General features: G+C 36.1%; 5 protein-coding genes across 5 annotated transcripts, besides 2 other annotated features; all 5 read left to right on the forward strand.

The window, feature by feature from the left end:
- Window positions 1–463: part of a mobile genetic element that runs on past the window's edge.
- A 1135-nt stretch (window positions 464–1598) lies between these two features.
- On the forward strand, window positions 1599–7421 carry TVAGG3_0517840 ((trans)glycosidase family protein; the record flags this gene model as incomplete). Its single annotated transcript, XM_001583247.1, has 1 exon — window positions 1599–7421. The coding sequence occupies one exon, from the start codon at window positions 1599–1601 to the stop codon at window positions 7419–7421; it is 5823 nt and encodes a 1940-aa protein (XP_001583297.1).
- Window positions 7422–7498: 77 nt separating this feature from the next.
- TVAGG3_0517850 (glycosyl hydrolase 43 family) lies at window positions 7499–8134 on the forward strand (the record flags this gene model as incomplete). The annotated part of the gene is made up of 1 exon (XM_001583248.1): window positions 7499–8134. One exon carries the CDS (start codon window positions 7499–7501, stop codon window positions 8132–8134), a length of 636 nt encoding a protein of 211 aa, XP_001583298.1.
- Window positions 8135–13848: 5714 nt separating this feature from the next.
- TVAGG3_0517860 (multidrug resistance protein YPNP-related family) lies at window positions 13849–14875 on the forward strand (the record flags this gene model as incomplete). Its single annotated transcript, XM_001583249.1, has 1 exon — window positions 13849–14826. The coding sequence occupies one exon, from the start codon at window positions 13849–13851 to the stop codon at window positions 14824–14826; it is 978 nt and encodes a 325-aa protein (XP_001583299.1).
- A 462-nt stretch (window positions 14876–15337) lies between these two features.
- Window positions 15338–16154, forward strand: TVAGG3_0517870 (nucleoplasmin core domain domain-containing protein; the record flags this gene model as incomplete). Its single annotated transcript, XM_001583250.1, has 1 exon — window positions 15472–15870. The coding sequence occupies one exon, from the start codon at window positions 15472–15474 to the stop codon at window positions 15868–15870; it is 399 nt and encodes a 132-aa protein (XP_001583300.1).
- Window positions 16155–16251: 97 nt separating this feature from the next.
- On the forward strand, window positions 16252–17339 carry TVAGG3_0517880 (uncharacterized protein; the record flags this gene model as incomplete). The annotated part of the gene is made up of 1 exon (XM_001583251.2): window positions 16435–17295. One exon carries the CDS (start codon window positions 16435–16437, stop codon window positions 17293–17295), a length of 861 nt encoding a protein of 286 aa, XP_001583301.1.
- A 30-nt stretch (window positions 17340–17369) lies between these two features.
- Window positions 17370–18115: part of a mobile genetic element that runs on past the window's edge.

Below are 18115 nucleotides of genomic sequence, written 5' to 3' on the forward strand. Positions count from 1 at the left end.
ATTTCAAGTTAAATTTTAATTTTGATAAATAATTTAAATTTCAAAATATCAAGTTCAGTTCGACTATGTATGTAGTAATTCCTCAATAAAGTGCCAAAACCCTATTAAAATATATGAACATTTTCAACATTTTAATGTTTTTATTTAAAAATTTGATGGAATATGAGCTTCAAACAATTATTATGTAAATAAAAATAATTAAATATATGTCTTTATTCGTATTACAACCGTAGTAAGTCGATTCTTCCTTTCTTCTACTGAGTTTTGAATTTGATTTCGAATTGTAAAGAGATTCAAAGGGAAAATACTAGCGGATAAAAACTACCTCCATGAAAGGGTCATAATGGACTCAAGTTGTATTTTTTGATATTTTTTGCTTTTCGAGCCTAAATAGGTAGCCAAGATAATGCCTAAAAATAAGGTTCTAAATTCTGAAGTTTACATGATCCTCTCGTGTGCACCCTTAATCAATATGAATCGATTCCAAATTCCACTTGGTATGTAAATGTATATAAATACCTTGAATTCAATTTTCCTATAACTGGTATGTTTGAAAAACACTACATATATCTATTCTTTATGCGAAATGTTATTCAAACTATGTTCTAGAGATGAAAAAATCATAAACTAATTTAGGATTAGCTATAACTATGAACCTATATCTAAAGAGATATCTAAAAGTCTCGAATACTGCATTATTCCAATAAATTTATAAAATAGAATTAGATGAAGCTTTTTACAATTAATATTTCTATCATAAACTGAACCAAAATACTCTTTATAACGCAAGTGTAGCAGGAAATTGTAATTAGGTGTTTCCCTTCTTTCATATTTCGATGCAAAGTAAAATATGAGCCAACACGTAATTCAAGTTTAAATCTTATCCCCAAACATTCCTTTAATGCATACACAATCATTTGTAACTTCCGCAATGCCATTGCCTCAGAAAAATCCAAACTTTGAAAAGGCATTTTTACTTAACGAACCGAAAATTATGATTACATGATTATGCTATTATTAAATAACTAAAATTCAAGAATTATGCCATAAAAGTGACATTCTAAAATTGTCATTCCCACAATCTCAAAAAGATTTATCCGTTTTAAATTGTAATTGGTTATTTATTATTAATTGTATCATCCATATAAATTAGATAGTTTAGCAAATTGAATTTCTGAAAAGCCATTACTTCTTTAAAAACGATAATATTATTATAATATGCATCATATCTTATTTTTTTTGAGAGGATAATTTTTCTAACCGCTCTCAAAATTCGATAGAAGTGGCTTTGAAAGCCCATCAAAACCCTTTCAAAAATATATTTCATATTTTAATCCAGTAATAATGCTATATGTTTTTATTGCAAATTTAATATCTATGCCTAAAAAGTGACGTTTCAACTCATTTTTTTAAATTCAATGTTCTTCTTCTTAGTTTCCGGAATCTTATCTCAACAAGAGGTAAGTTTAAAGAATAAACTCTTTGAATACACATAGAACATTGATGATAATAACAAGCTTACTTTAAAGGAAATTAAAAACTTAAGAACAACAACTCCATTAGTTGTTACTCCTCAAGCAGGAACAGAAGAATTTGTTATGGAGTTACCAGGATCATCAGTTTATCCAGAACCACTTCCAAAGTCAACATGGAATGCTACAGCTAACTCTGAACAATCAACAGTTGGTTCTGAAGGTCCTGCAATTAACTTATTGGATAACGATCTTAATACTATTCGGCACTCATATTGGGGTGGCGAGGAAGAAGGCCATCACGATGATAGAGCCAAAAGCACCGATCCATACATGTTCACAATAGACACAAAGAGTACTGAAACAAAGTTTAAATCTATTGCTTACACAACAAGATCTGGAAATGTTAACGGCAATCTTCATGATTTCAAGTTATTCGTTGCTAATACAATGAATGACATAAATGCAAAGGTTTCAGCCGATACACCAGATTTCCAGGGAACATTTGTCAAGAATCGTGATAACACATGCATTGTCAACATGACCACTGAACTTCAGGGTCAATTTGTTGCAATTGTTGGCATGGGTGAAAATGGATTTGGCTCAGGCGCTGAATTTGACTTATATGCTGACTTTTATCCAAAGTTAACAACAGTTATCAGCACATCAGATCTTCAGCTCATGAAATTCAAGAAGGATAGTGATTACAAGATCACATTCTACTTCAATCAATATGAGGTTGATGGCTGCAAGTGGGACTTCAACTTGATTTATGAGATGGAAGAATCCAAGCATTACTTACACAAGTACATGCAATTCAAGGCCAGTGATCCAAACCATGTTATCCACTATATCGACTTCCTCCACTTCGTCGTGAGTGACGATGACCTTAAGCTCTCTTGGGGCTCTCCATTTGTTGAGAACACATTCAAGAACCTTGGCCAGCCAATTTACATCAACACATTCTTCGCTGGCTGCAGATTCCCATATGCTCATACAAAGTTCGAGAATACAAACGTTGCCAGAGTAAGATACTACACAGGCAAGAAGTTCAACCAGTTCAAGCTTAACTCCGAAGGCTACTACGAGACATGGAAGACAGTTATCGGTGCTGCCCGTGAATCAAGAATTCCAGTTGTCAGAGCCGACTTCTTCTCCTACATTTCCGACATCGCTCTTCCAGCTCCATTCAGAAAACAATACAACTCATTGTATGACTGGATGCTCAACATCAATGAAGAGAACATTATGGCTTCATTCAAAGAAATTGAAAAGGGCTGCTCACAGCATGGTATTCCACCACTTGATTCATACGTTATTGATGATGGCTGGAATAACTATAACTCAGATAAGTATCATGTCTGGCAACCAGATATTTCTGGCACAACATACAACACAGATGGATTCTGGACATTCAACAACAAGTTCCCACACAAGTTCACACCACCGTCTGACTATTCCAGAAAGATTGCTTCCAACTTCGGTGTTTGGCTTGGCCCAAGAGGTGGCTACGTTACAGCTGGCGATTTCGGCAAAATGATCGAAGATGCTGGCAACGGCTATTACAATGCTCGCAACGATGATATCGATGTTGGCTCACACAAGTACATTGAGAAGCTCAAAGACTTCTTAGTCAGCCTTATCAGAGATTACAAGGTCAACTACTACAAGCTCGATGGTTTCACGGATAATCCATGCACAAACACAACACATGATCACATGACAGGTGGCCCAGATAACATGTACTACTTCACAGACATGTGGGAGAGATATATTGATGCCTTCACAGAAATGAGACAGGCTTCTATTGATGTCGGTCTTGATGATTTTTGGATTTCTGCTACAACATGGACATCAATTTCTCCATTCCATCTTCAGTGGTCTAACTCCGTCTGGCTCCAGATTTCTGGTGATGCTGGCTATGTCAACATCGGCAAGAACGAAAACTACGCTGACCAGATGCTCACATATCGTGATGGCTGCTACTACTCTTACTATGATGAGAGACAGTTACAGTTCCCAGCTAACAATATCTACAACCACGATCCAATCTACGGCAAGACTGGCTCACCACTCAAGGGACAAATGAATGATGACTACTTCAGAACATTCCTTACAGGATGCATGTTAAGAGGTACAGCTTTCGTTGAGTTGTACTACTCTTACACAATGATGAATGAAGGTGAGAAGTGGTATATCAATGGTGATGTCCTCTCATGGGCTGAAAAGAACCACCACATTCTCCAGCACTCACAGAGATTCGGTGGCAACCCATCCAGTGGTGATGTCTACGGTTACTCTTCTTGGGATGACTGGGACGGCATCATCGGTATCCGTAACCCAGGCGGCAAGGTTTCCAAGTTCTCTATCACATTAGATCGTGCTATTGGTGTCACAGAAGGCATCACAGCTACATACAGAAGCACAAGAATGGCCCACAGAACCACAAACTTCGAAGAATGCGAGAATGGCAAGGTCTACAAGTATGGTGATGTTCTTGAAGTTACACTCAACCCAGGTGAGTACAGAGTTTACGAATTCCATAAGGAACTCGATACAACAGCTCCAAAGGTTGAAGTTGTCAAGTCTACTCGTGAAACCGAAATCGATGTCAGATTTGATGAATACATCGATCTCTCCAAGGCTACATTCACAATCAACAATGGCATCTCTGTTGTCTCAACAAAGATCAGAGCTGATCTCAGAACAGTTACAATCACTGTTTCTCCAATGACATCCGGTACATCATACACACTCCACATCGATGGTGTTGCCGATATCTTTGGAAACAAGTTAACAACAGATGTTCCATTCATCTATTATCATAAGGGTGAAATGGGTGTTCTCCGCGGCTCATTCACAGCTCAGCAGCAGCCACTCACAAAGGATTCTGTTGAAACAGATTCATTCTCAATCAGACTCAGTGTTCGTGACTTCAAGGGTGTCACAAATGGCGTTCTTGTTCAGGACAAGTCTGGCTTGATCAAGGTCGAACTTTCTAACGGACTTGTCAAATTCACAGTTGATGGTGTTACTGTTACATCTTCTGATAAGATCACCGCTGCTACAAAGACCATCACATGCGTCAGAGAGCGCAATGGTTTGATCAATGTCTATATTGATCAGGACATTTCTAACTCTGTCTTCGATAAGAATGCTAAGCTCACATACACAATCAAGGATCTCGTAATGGGCAAGACTGATATCGTATTCCGTTATGCCAGAGTATTCACTTATGGCCTTGGCTATCATGAAGTTGCTGAAGAAATCCACTTCGGAAACGAGAACATCGAACGTTCATTCAAGATTCAGCTCGGCCATGTCGAGACAACAGAAATCATCAACAACAGAGACAACTCTGTCTTCTCACCAGAACCAGAAACACCAGAGTTCCTTTTCAACATTCAGGCATATCCAGATAATGCAAACTCTCTCAACGCTTATCCAACAATGGTTGCAGTCGAGCCACTTGACAGAACAAATTGGTCAATCACAGCCAACTCTGAAGAAACAAACAAGAAAGGCTACGAAGGCGCCGCTCACAACTTGATTGATGACATTGAAGGCAATATCTGGCATTCTAAGTATGATGACAGGGGAGAAGGTGGCCATGATGACAGAGCTAAGAACACAGATCCATTCCAGTTCACAATCGATATGGGCTCTGTTCAGACAATTGCTGCTTTCTCTTACACACCAAGACAAAGTGGTGATAACGGCATCATCAAGAACTATGAGTTCTATGCTGCCAAGACAAAGGAAGAGTTAGATTCAATGGTCAGTGCTCGCAAGTACACACTCAAGGGCACATTAAAGTACTTAGGTCATCTTCCAGTTTATGTTAACCTCACCCAGCCAATGGAAGCACGATTTGTCGCTGTTCTTTCCGTCATTTCTTCTGCTGGTGAGTTCGGTAGTGGCGAAGAATTCTACTTATATCCAACACCAGTTCCATTACCATTCCTTGATGTGCCATCCTCTGCTTTCACATTAGATCATTACGTTATGGAGAGCGATTGCACATCTCAGAACTTGTCACTCATCTTCAAGCCATACAAGTTCGCTGATATCGATATCAACGTTACAGTCAACTACACAATCCCAGCTGGCAAGCACTACATGGAGAAGACAATCAGAATCCACCTTCCAAAGGGATCTGGATTGAGAATTGCCCACATTGATCTCGAACACTTCGATGTTTCCAACGAGATGCAGAAGAACTCATGGACACATCCAATCAGACCACAAGATGCTGACTCCGGCTTAACACCATTCGTCATCAATCTTGGTCAACCAGTCTACATTTCATCATTCTTCACAGGCTGCAGATTCCCACTCAGCGACAACGCAATTGAAGATGGTGTTGCAAGACTTAGATACTACTCCGGCAAGCCATTCAACACATTAACATTAGATAGTGATGGCTACTACACATGCTGGAAGACAGTTTTAGGTGCTGCAAGATCAACAAGATTAGAAGTTATATGTAACGACTTCTTCTCTTACATCAAGGATATCTCTGTTGTCACAAAGTTCCGCAAGCAGTATAACTCATGGTATGACTGGATGCTCAATATCAACGAAACAAATATCCTCGAATCATTCAAGGAGATCGAAAAGGGCTGCACACAACATGGTGTTCCACCACTTGATTCATTCGTTGTTGATGATGGCTGGAACAACTACAACTCCGAGAAGTACCATGTTCACAACGAAGGATACTCCGGAACAACAGACAACCAGAATGGATTCTGGGAATTCAACTCTAAGTTCCCAGAAGGCCTCACTAAACCATCTGACTTTGCTCACAAGATCGGATCTGGCTTTGGTGTTTGGCTCGGCCCAAGAGGTGGCTACAGCTCTCCAGATGCATTCGGCCATATGATGGAAGATGCAGGAAAGGGCTACTTCAACCCTAACTCAAATGATGTCGATGTTGGCTCCCACAAGTACATCGAGAACTTGAAGAACTTCCTCAAGAACTGGCTCGAAACATACAGAATCAATTACTTCAAGCTTGATGGCTTCGCATCTGCTGATTGCCCAGTTGCTACCCACGATCACATGGTTGGTGGTCCAAACGGCGCTTACTACTACACTGATCTTTGGGAGAGATACGAGAAGGTCTTCGAAGAACTCAGACAAACCGCCCTCGATAACGCTGTTTACGACTTATGGATCTCAATCACATGCTTCGTCAACCCATCACCATTCCATCTCCAGTGGGCTAACTCTGTTTGGTTCCAGGTCTCCGGCGATGTTGGTTATATCGACATCACAGGCAAGGACTCATTAGCCGATCAGATGCTCACATATCGTGATGCCTGCTACTACAACTTCTCTAACTACCTCGGATTCCAGTTCCCACAGAGATGTTTGTACAACCACGATCCAATCTATGGACAGCATGGCACTGAACTCAAGAACTCTCTTAACGACGATCAGTTCAGACTCTTCCTCTACTTCTGCGCAATGCGTGGTAATGCATTCTTCGAAATGTATTACACATACTCAATGCTCGATGAAGGACAAAAGTGGTATGTTAACGCTGAAGTACTTAAGTATGTCGAAGGAAGATTCGATGTCCTCCAGAACTCCCAGAGATTCGGTGCTGATCCAAGGTTAGGCAATGTCTACGGCTACTCCTCATGGAATGAAACAGATGGTACAATTGCCATCAGAAACCCATCAGGAACAAAGCAGACATACAAGCTCAAACTTGACAGAAACATTGGTGTTCCAGAGACTCTCAAGGCTGCTTACACAAGAACAGTCTTAAACTTCAACACAAAGCAGACACTTGAAGAGAACAAGGAATACCATTACGGTGATGAAATCGAATTCGAACTGAACCACTTGAAGGCAGAATCATCGATTTCATGGCCCAGAAGGATACATCTGCTCCAGCTGTTGAAGTTACAAAGGTTGTTAACCAGACAACAATCTTGATCAAATTCAACAAGAGAGTCATTCTTGATGCCAAGAACTACAACATCAAGAACAAGAAGATCACAAATGCAGTTCTCATGGCTGACTTAAGAACAGTCAATCTCACAGTTGAACCACTCATGAACAACACTGTTTATGTCATCAACTTAGATGGTGTCTCTGATCAGTTTGGCAACAAGCTTAATTCCAACACATCCATCCTCTTCGTTGCCGGATCAAAGGTTGCTCATATCAACGAAATCAAGAGCAACAAGCAGGTTGTTTCCGAGACACAGTTCACAACAGACGCCTTCACAATTAAGATGAACATCAAGAAGGTCACATCTTACAACGGCGTCATCCTCGAAGACAAGAACAACTCTGTCTTCGTCGAATCAGATAACGGACACATCGTTCTCACAGTCGGAAAGGTTTCTGTCCGCTCATCTGAACTTATCACTGACAATACAAACGTCACACTCGTTAGAGAACCAAACACAATGCTCAAGGTCTACATCAATGGCTCTATCTCTAACGCCTCATACACTTCAGGACAAGCTACACTTGTCACATTGAAACAATTCGAACTCAGCAACTCTGAATACGAATTCAACTCTATCTACATCCTCGAAAATGCAGTCGACTACAAGCATACAAACAATGAAATCGATGATGATGGCTACATCAAAGTCGATGACAACAAGAGCAAGAAAAGAAGGTCATCCTTATTGTAAGTATCACATCAGTAGTTGTTGTCGCTGCAATCGCAGTTCTTGCAGTATTCTGCTGCATCCAGAAGAAGAAGAAAGAAGACTATCTTACACTCAACTCTAATCCTCTTATCTCAACAAATTAGAATAAATAATTAGGATTTTTTTAAAAAATATAATTTTTGTTAATTGATTTATTTTAAATGAATTCTTTGTTTCTTGTTGGTTATTATGTTTTGTTTTGCATTATAATTCTATTCGAGAAATCTAAATTGTCCAAATTAATTCCATTAAACTATATATAAAAAATTATTTTTCTCCTCTGAAAATATCTAACGGCCTCTTAATTTTTAAAATAGAATTCAATTTTGTGTTTGTAAAATTAACCTCTTCATTATGAAAAGTTATTGGGAGTAATCATATATACCTTTTGGAAAATAAGAATCATATCGTTCCGATAATTTGAGATCATTAACCTCCTTTTTCAATAGGCAATCACCGGATCCAATTATTAACAAAACCACATTTCGGGATAGAAAAACAGCACATATTCCATTTTATAGATATGGGATCTTAATTTTTGTTCTATAATTTTTAGAAGAATTCAAAAAATTTATTGTTTAAAAAGGATCTGAATCAACCACTTAAAAGGATTTAAAAATGTAAATATGATACGAGGTTTTTGAAATGAAAAAATGGGATACTATTCAATTGCGATAAAGGCGCGGTTCAATTTTAACGACATTTTTTAACGCGATACGAGCGTAAGTCCATAGAATGTGTTTTGAGGGAAACTATAAAAATCCAAAATAGAGGTAAGTGCGCCATTATTACCTGCGAAGTTACATGGAATAAATCGAAGAGTAAGTACAAGATGATCTTGCATCTTTCCAAGTAAATGAAATTTATTAAAATTAAGATGATAATATTCATTTATAGTATGTGTATGATGTGTTTTCAAAATTTCTTCAAATAAAATGCAATGATAATTTTTGAATAATTTTTTCTTGTGTATATTTCATTTTTTATTAGTGAAAATATCATTACATCAATAAGGAAAGCACAATCCAAATTCATATTAGTTAAATTAATCTACGACCAAAAGCCCGCCAAATTTGAATTAAACCTCCAATTTAAAATTTTCAAGTCTACGGAACCATCCTTGGATCATAGTAATCATTCATTACAAAATGGAATCTTTTGGTATTGTGCGGGCGATACCATAGATTTCTTTTTATTGATAATGCTATTGAACAAGCTCATTCCGTGGATTTTCATTTAGAACTTTGTTTCATGAGTTTCTGGAACAATATAACATCTGAAACCTTTTGTGCGGGCAAAAGAAGGGATGTTTGTTGATTGAAAAATGCTCATTTAAAAGAAGTTCTGAAAAGAAATTTGGAGATGATTTGTGGGTTGTGTAAGGTGTAGGTGTTGTGATATATGTGGAATGGAATGATCCTTACCTCAGTCATAGACTCATCCTTACCTCAGTCATTGACTCATCCTTACCTCAGACAACAACTCATCCTTACCTCAGTCATAGACTCATCCTTACCTCAGACAACAACTCATCCTTACCTCAGACAAAAAGTCATCCTTACCTCAGACAAAAAGTCATCCTTACCTCAGTCATAGACTCATCCTTACCTCAGTCATAGACTCATCCTTACCTCAGTCATAGACTCATCCTTACCTCAGTCATTGACTCATCCTTGCCTCAGTCATTGACTTATCCTTACCTCAGTCATTGACTCATCCTTACCTCAGACAAAACTCATCCTTACCTCAGTCATAGACTCATCCTTACCTCAGTCATTGACTCATCCTTACCTCAGTCATTGACTCATCCTTACCTCAGACAAAAAGTCATCCTTACCTCAGTCATTGACTCATCCTTACCTCAGTCATTGACTCATCCTTACCTCAGTCATAGACTCATCATTACCTCAGTCATAGACTCATCATTACCTCAGTCATATACTCATCCTTACCTCAGACAACAACTCATCCTTACCTCAGTCATTGACTCATCCTTACCTCAGTCATTGACTCATCCTTACCTCAGTCATTGACTCATCCTTACCTCAGTCATTGACTCATCCTTACCTCAGACAACAACTCATCCTTACCTCAGACAAAAAGTCATCCTTACCTCAGACAAAAAGTCATCCTTACCTCAGTCATTGACTCATCCTTACCTCAGTCATAGACTCATCCTTACCTCAGTCATAGACTCATCCTAACTCTTGCAATAACATATATTTACTTCAATGTATGTGAAATTTTCTCCCTAACTTATCAATAATCACTCAATTACTCAATTATTCTTTTTAATTAATCCTTACCAGAACTTTACACATTTAAATTCAAAAAATTTTATTATATTAAATTTTCAAAACCATATTTTAGTTCAATACTATTATAGATATAACTTTGTCAATAATGAATATTTTCGCGATTTGGCAACGAATATGAATCTCTGGCCGGTGTAGATTCAGAATCACTGGAAAATCAGATTTGGACAAGTATTCATTGAGTTATCAAAGATTTTATTCGTGGGTATAAATTAATTAATATGTGAAATAATATATATAAGAGACGGATATCCAACACTCAGTCTCTCTTTGACATCCAACACTCAGTTTCTCTCAGAGACATCCAACACTATAATTTCTTATATATATTCCTTAGACTGAGGTAAGGATGAGTCAATGACTGAGGTAAGGATGAGTCAATGACTGAGGTAAGGATGAGTTGTTGTCTGAGGTAAGGATGAGTCATGACTGAGGTAAGGATGAGTCTATGACTGAGGTAAGGATGAGTCAATGACTGAGGTAAGGATGAGTCATGACTGAGGTAAGGATGAGTCATGACTGAGGTAAGGATGAGTCAATGACTGAGGTAAGGATGAGTCAATGACTGAGGTAAGGATGAGTTTGTCTGAGGTAAGGATGACTTTTTGTCTGAGGTAAGGATGACTTTTTGTCTGAGGTAAGGATGAGTCAATGACTGAGGTAAGGATGAGTTGTTGTCTGAGGTAAGGATGAGTCAATGACTGAGGTAAGGATAAGTCAATGACTGAGGTAAGGATGAGTCAATGACTGAGGTAAGGATGACTTTTTGTCTGAGGTAAGGATGAGTCTATGACTGAGGTAAGGATGAGTCAATGACTGAGGTAAGGATGAGTCAATGACTGAGGTAAGGATGAGTCAATGACTGAGGTAAGGATGACTTTTTGTCTGAGGTAAGGATGAGTCAATGACTGAGGTAAGGATAAGTCAATGACTGAGGTAAGGATGAGTCAATGACTGAGGTAAGGATGAGTCTATGACTGAGGTAAGGATGAGTCTATGACTGAGGTAAGGATGAGTCTATGACTGAGGTAAGGATGACGTTTTGTCTGAGGTAAGGATGACTTTTTGTCTGAGGTAAGGATGAGTTGTTGTCTGAGGTAAGGATGAGTTTTGTCTGAGGTAAGGATGAGTCAATGACTGAGGTAAGGATGAGTTGTTGTCTGAGGTAAGGATGAGTCAATGACTGAGGTAAGGATGAGTTTTGTCTGAGGTAAGATGACTTTTTGTCTGAGGTAAGGATGAGTTGTTGTCTGAGGTAAGGATGAGTTGTTGTCTGAGGTAAGGATGAGTCAATGACTGAGGTAAGGATGAGTTGTTGTCTGAGGTAAGGATGAGTCAATGACTGAGGTAAGGATGAGTTGTTGTCTGAGGTAAAGATGACTTGTTGTCTCAGCTAAGGATGAGTTGTTGTATGAGGTAAGGATGATTTATTCTCTTCACTACCTATTACTGACGGGTCCATGGTAGTATTCATTTTATTTTTATCGTTTTATTTTCCTTCAATTTCAACTCTAAGCATCAACTATCACACAATAGTTCCTCTACCTTACACCCAACCAATCCCATATTGAATCTTAACTTTTCCTCCTGATATTGATAAAATAAATTTCAATTGTTCGTTTCCAGATCTTGTTAAAGAAAAAAAAATTCACTCCTCTTAGATACAAAGAGAACTACTCTATCTAAATTTTTCAAAAAAAATACATTTTCTTATTTTACATATTAAAAAGTACCAATTTTTATTTCAAAATTTGAAATTTATGATTTTTTTGGAAAACTTTTCGATTTTCTGACACGGTAGATGCTTTTTATTTTATACACTATGCCTAAAATTAACTTTTCAAACTAAAAAAATCCTAATTAGATAATTTTTCAAATATTTAATCAGTTAAATTGAATATTATTAAACTATGTTATTATTTAAATAATTTCCATCTTTTGTAATGCATCAGCACATTACCTGAAAACTTTTTAATCATTCTAGAACAAACCAACATCGTATAATCCCATCATAGCTAATCATCCATTACAATTCTGCCTATTCAAGAGCTCGTGGTGAATTTCCTAAGTTCATTCCCATTCAAAATAAAGATATTCAACAAATTTCTTCCAAAAGAACTTCGTAAACTAACTAACAAGAATAACATCTTCCATTATTTTCAACATAAATACATTTTCAAAGAATAAAATGTTCTTTAATGATTTTTTATTTGGTGAGAAATCTTGCAACATTATTCTTTCATACTCAACTTCAATACAACAACTAACATATGATAGTTGGAAAAAATCACATAATAGAGCAGGTAAGTATTGTGAAGCTGAACTTTTATTTATCTGGTGTGATATGACAAGCGAGGGACTCAGACTGCTGAATCTGTGGAGCAACATGACCAAGCGAGGGACTCAGACTGCTGTATCTGTGGAGCAACATGACCAAGCGAGGGACTCAGACTGCTGTATCTGTGGAGCAACATGACAAGGTGATTCAGTTTGCATTGATGATAGTTCAATATCAGACCAATACTTCTCTTCCATGTTGCGGGCATGGCGAGGCATTTTCAAGATTGGTACCGAAATTGGCTACTATCCCTAAATGCAACAATCATAAATGACACTTTTATCAAAAAACGTGTTTAATTCAAATTTGGCGGGCTTTTGGTCGTAGATTAATTTAACTAATATGAATTTGGATTGTGCTTTCCTTATTGATGTAATGATATTTTCACTAATAAAAAATGAAATATACACAAGAAAAATTATTCAAAAATTATCATTGCATTTTATTTGAAGAAATTTTGAAAACACATCATACACATACTATAAATGAATATTATCATCTTAATTTTAATAAATTTCATTTACTTGGAAAGATGCAAGATCATCTTGTACTTACTCTTCGATTTATTCCATGTAACTTCGCAGGTAATAATGGCGCACTTACCTCTATTTTGGATTTTTATAGTTTCCCTCAAAACACATTCTATGGACTTACGCTCGTATCGCGTTAAAAAATGTCGTTAAAATTGCCCACACGCCATTTTTTCAATTTTCAATAGTTTACAAGATGCAATTGATTTAATATTTATACATAAGGGATTTCAAAACAAAGGAGTTACTATTGTTTCAATAAGTAGTTCAATAAAATCTCTTTTCATAGCTATTTGCGAGCTTCATACAGGGCCTGCAATAATAAAGTTTAGTGAACTAATTGCTAAAGATCAATCAGAAGAAACTGCACAATTATTTGCAGACATAATTCGATATTGTTTTATTATTGGAATTATTATGCCTCCTATCATGTTTTTCCTTATTCCTGCTATACTGCCCTTAATAGGAATGCCAGATGGATATATATCAACCGCACAAATGTATCTTTTTCCAATGAACATGACAATATTTTTTGAAGCGGTTTTTCGATCATGCTGTTCTTTAATTATTGCTCAAGGAAGAGCAACATTAGCAGCAACAATACAAATAATTGTTTTATTATCAAAGCTTGCTTTGGATCCTCTTATGATTTTTGTATTTAAAGCTCCGATAAATGCTATGGGACTTTCAGAATCATTAATTAGTATCATTGCTTCAGTTTCTCTTTTGATTGCTGCATTTTGTGGAAAATTTTCGGCAAAACCAAAGCTTACACATTTCATTAAGAAGTTTTCATCTCATTTTTGGGATTTCCTGAAATTATGTATTCCTGTTATTTTCCAGATAACAATTGGAGTAGTAATTCCAATTATGACTTCTGCAATCCTAGTGAAAGCGGCAATAAATGAAGGCCATCTCACCGAATTTTCTACTTGTTTTTCAGCTGCGGGAAAAGTATTAACAATGCTTTCGGCTATTATGCAAGGTTCTATTTCTGGTTTGGCTCCTTCAGGAACTTATGCTTTTCATAAAGGAAACATTAAAAGAATGTATAAACTTGCAGGATGTTCAATAATCATGCCTGCAATTATTGGAGTCACTGTTTGCATATTAATGGTATTTTTCCCAAAGAAAATACTCGTGATTTGGATTTCTGATAATATATTAGAAATGGCTCCTTATGTTGCGCCTAAATTGTCCTTCTTAGCATTCTTGGAACCAATAACTATTATTACAAATCAACTTTTGTTTATTTTCAAGAAAAAGATATTGGTGACAATTATTCCAATAGTTAAAGCAATATTTTTGCTCTCATCGGCTGCAATTTTCTATTGGAAATATCCAGCCCAACCATCAAAAATACTATTTTGCTATCCAATCCAAGATCTTTCATGTCTTTTGATGTCGATAATATTCTTTGTATTTACATATAGAAGAGCTGAATCATATCATACTATAGTTGACAATGTGAATCAGCCTTTAGTGGATTAATAACTATATGCATCAAAATGGTAATCATAAAATAAACTTTTCTATCTAATTCGATTAGTTTTTCATGAATATTACTTTCGTTTCTGCTGATAGACAGATTATTAAATTATCTAATATTAGCAATGGAAAAGCACTGTTGTTATTTTAACACATACATTGTCTAAGAAAATTTACATTCATCCAAATGCCTTCTCATGTTTTTTAATTTCAAATTAATATAAAAATGCGTTTTTTCCTACTAGTCATACAGTTTAATCCATGCACTAAGATACAGTTCTTTGGTACTACAACAGATCGGAATGCAATGTTTCAGAGTATGATTCGAATTTAATTTTGAATTTTAGGAACTTTTAGAATGTAAATACATTATATTGACAAGCAAATTTCATGTTTCAAGACTCGAAAGTATGAAAAATACATTGGAACTTTACAAAAAAAAAAAACTTTACTTGCAATTTGCAATTCATTCCAATGGTCATTATAAAGGATTTTGAACGTGAAACTAGGGGTTCACAAAGCGAGCACAATCAAAAGATTAAAATAGTCTCATTGGGTAACCAATTTTAACTTGATTTTGCTTCATTTTGTTCAGTTTGATTATTATGTAATTTTTCATGATTTCAAAAAGTGACAAGAATTAAAAATATGGAATCTTCGAAATTCTGGAGCACAATAATTTCACCAGAAAAACAATTTAAATTTAATGTCCCTGAGGATAAAGTCTTGGTGATTTCCAATGCTTGCTTGGCCGAATTTCCGGAAGAATTTAAAAACGAACCAACTCGTATTATTCTAACAAAAAGCAATACATCTGACGAACCAACTATTATCGCAATATTGGTTCCTGAAAGAAAAGAACACTTTAATCTTCAATTTAAAATACCAGAAGACGACTCTTATACACTGTCAGTTCGTGGCAAAGGAACAGTTCACATTGCAGGGTACTTCATAAATCTGAATGAAGAAGTCGACGAGGAAGATAATGAAGGAGAAGAAGGCGATGTACCAGAAATTTCTCTTCCAAATCCTTCACAAATACAATAAGAATACTTATAACCAAAAATGACTCAACTTATTTAATACAATTTTCAATTTGAATGGAAAAATTTGAAATCATTTAATTTTTTCATCAAAATCGAGTCAATCTTCAACCAAAGTTCTACACCAGAAAACTCATGTATTGTCCATATGATTCGTTGATTTTGGCTTTCAATTTCAAATTTTATTCATTGATTTTAACAATTTTCCATTAAAAATGATTCAACAGAACCATTATTAATATGCTATTTAAATTCTTGACTAAAATTGTTATTTATCTCATATTATTTCATATATTTTTTTAAAATCCCAAAAATCATGTTATTATATAGCTAACATTTCTTCCAAAAAGGGACATTTTATGTGAAATGATTCAACTACCATTATCTCATGCATTGCGTGAAGGAAATTTTAATTCCCAAGCATAGTTTTGCAGAATGGAAAGCTATTTTGAATAACATTTTGATCAGATGCAGTTGAAGTCCATTGAGTTCATTTTCATGAAGTTGAATGGAAGTTTTATAGAAATTCCAGGGGAAAGAAAATAAAAATGAAAATTGTCACTTTTTAATGCCGAAAAGATTTAATCTCTTAATATTAGCACCAGATACTGAACTTGGCCAATCAATTATTCGCATTATCAACGACCATTTTCATTATTTAAACGTTGCCGTTCCAACAGGACTCTATAAAGAAGGAACAATTCTTCCTCCTTACCAAATTGCAATGAATTTTACTAATTTATCGCAACTAGCAAATGACCTATCGCTAGCAGATGTAGTTGTTTCATGTTCACCAAAATATTCCACTGAAGAAATCCAAGAAATCGCACGCCAACACCAAATCAAATTTGTTGACGGTTGCTTTTCATATCCACAGGCAGTAATTGAAGCAGCTTTTAATCGCCTACCATTTGTTTCAACAAAAATGGAAGCAATTCAGACTGTTAGCGGATTTAGTTTAATTGACTTCTGGATCATCTCTCATACAGAAACTCCGCTTCCTGCACCAACAAATATTGATAATACATGGTGCATTGATCAAGAATCCGTTCCTTTAGACGGATTTTCTGTTCGTCACAGATTAGAGTTCAAGAGAAGGTTTTCTGCTTTACTTTTCTGGATCTTATCATTCATTTCAAGATTAATATACCCAATTTTCAAGAAATCTAAAGCAACAAGATCATTATCAAACTGGACATTCGTTGGAAAGTGTTTTGAGCATAACCAAAAATATAAATTCAAAGCCTACGCCGAACGTGTTGATGCAGAGACTCTACGACCAGATTTAGCGATGTTGAAGATAATTGAAGGTCTGGGCATAAACAGATGCGATTGTCATGAGTGGGAGTACTTTTCTAAGATGAAGGTCAAACTATTAGAGTATACTGCCATACCTAATAAACAGGCCAAACAAGATATTCCATTTTAACTTATTGTTTTGATAATTCTAAATGTTTTGTTATTAATTTTTCCAGTTTTATCTGCTTTATCTATCATTTCCATTCTCGTAAACGAAAAAGAGGATTTGACGCAGTCAAATCCTCTCTCAAAAAGTGGACTTTACATGGCAAATTTCAAATGCATGTAAGGTCCACTTTGATCAGTTTCAGGATGGAATTGGAGGCCATGAGGTACTGACATTGCATCAGTATCTCATAGCCTCCAATCCCTTCAAAAAATGGGAGAAACTTTGGTCGAATAATTTAACATTCGGCCAAAGTTTCTCCCATAATTAATGAGAATGAAAGGGTAAGAGGCATATAGGGTCACTATATACCTCTTACCCTTTCATTTTCATTTGGAGGTCAACAAACCCGGAGTTAATTGCAAACAATTAACTCCAAATTTGTTTATGTTAAGGAAGGAATTGGAGGGTAAGAGGTACATAGTATGAATATGTACCTCTTACCCTGCAATTCCTTCTAGAAAGTTCCAAAACTTTGGGTTAATTGCAAACTATTAACCCAAAGTTTTGGAACTTTCAAGTGGAGATGGAAGGCTTTGGGGTATATATTAATACAATATACCTCAAAGCCTTCCATCTCCACTACAAATGGGAGAAACTTTGTCCGAATAGTTTAACATTCGGACAAAGTTTCTCCCATCTTTCAATGTAATTGCTACCTGTGAGGTACTGACTTGAAGTCAGTGCTTCACAGGTAGCAATATCCAAAAATTTAAAAACATTTTATCAGTTCGTTAGAGAACTAGAGCCTCCTAGGTACTGAACCAGAATCAGTGCCTAGGGG

This window comes from Trichomonas vaginalis, chromosome II, assembly GCF_026262505.1.
Source record: "Trichomonas vaginalis G3 chromosome II, whole genome shotgun sequence".
Classification (NCBI taxonomy): Eukaryota; Parabasalia; order Trichomonadida; family Trichomonadidae; genus Trichomonas; species Trichomonas vaginalis.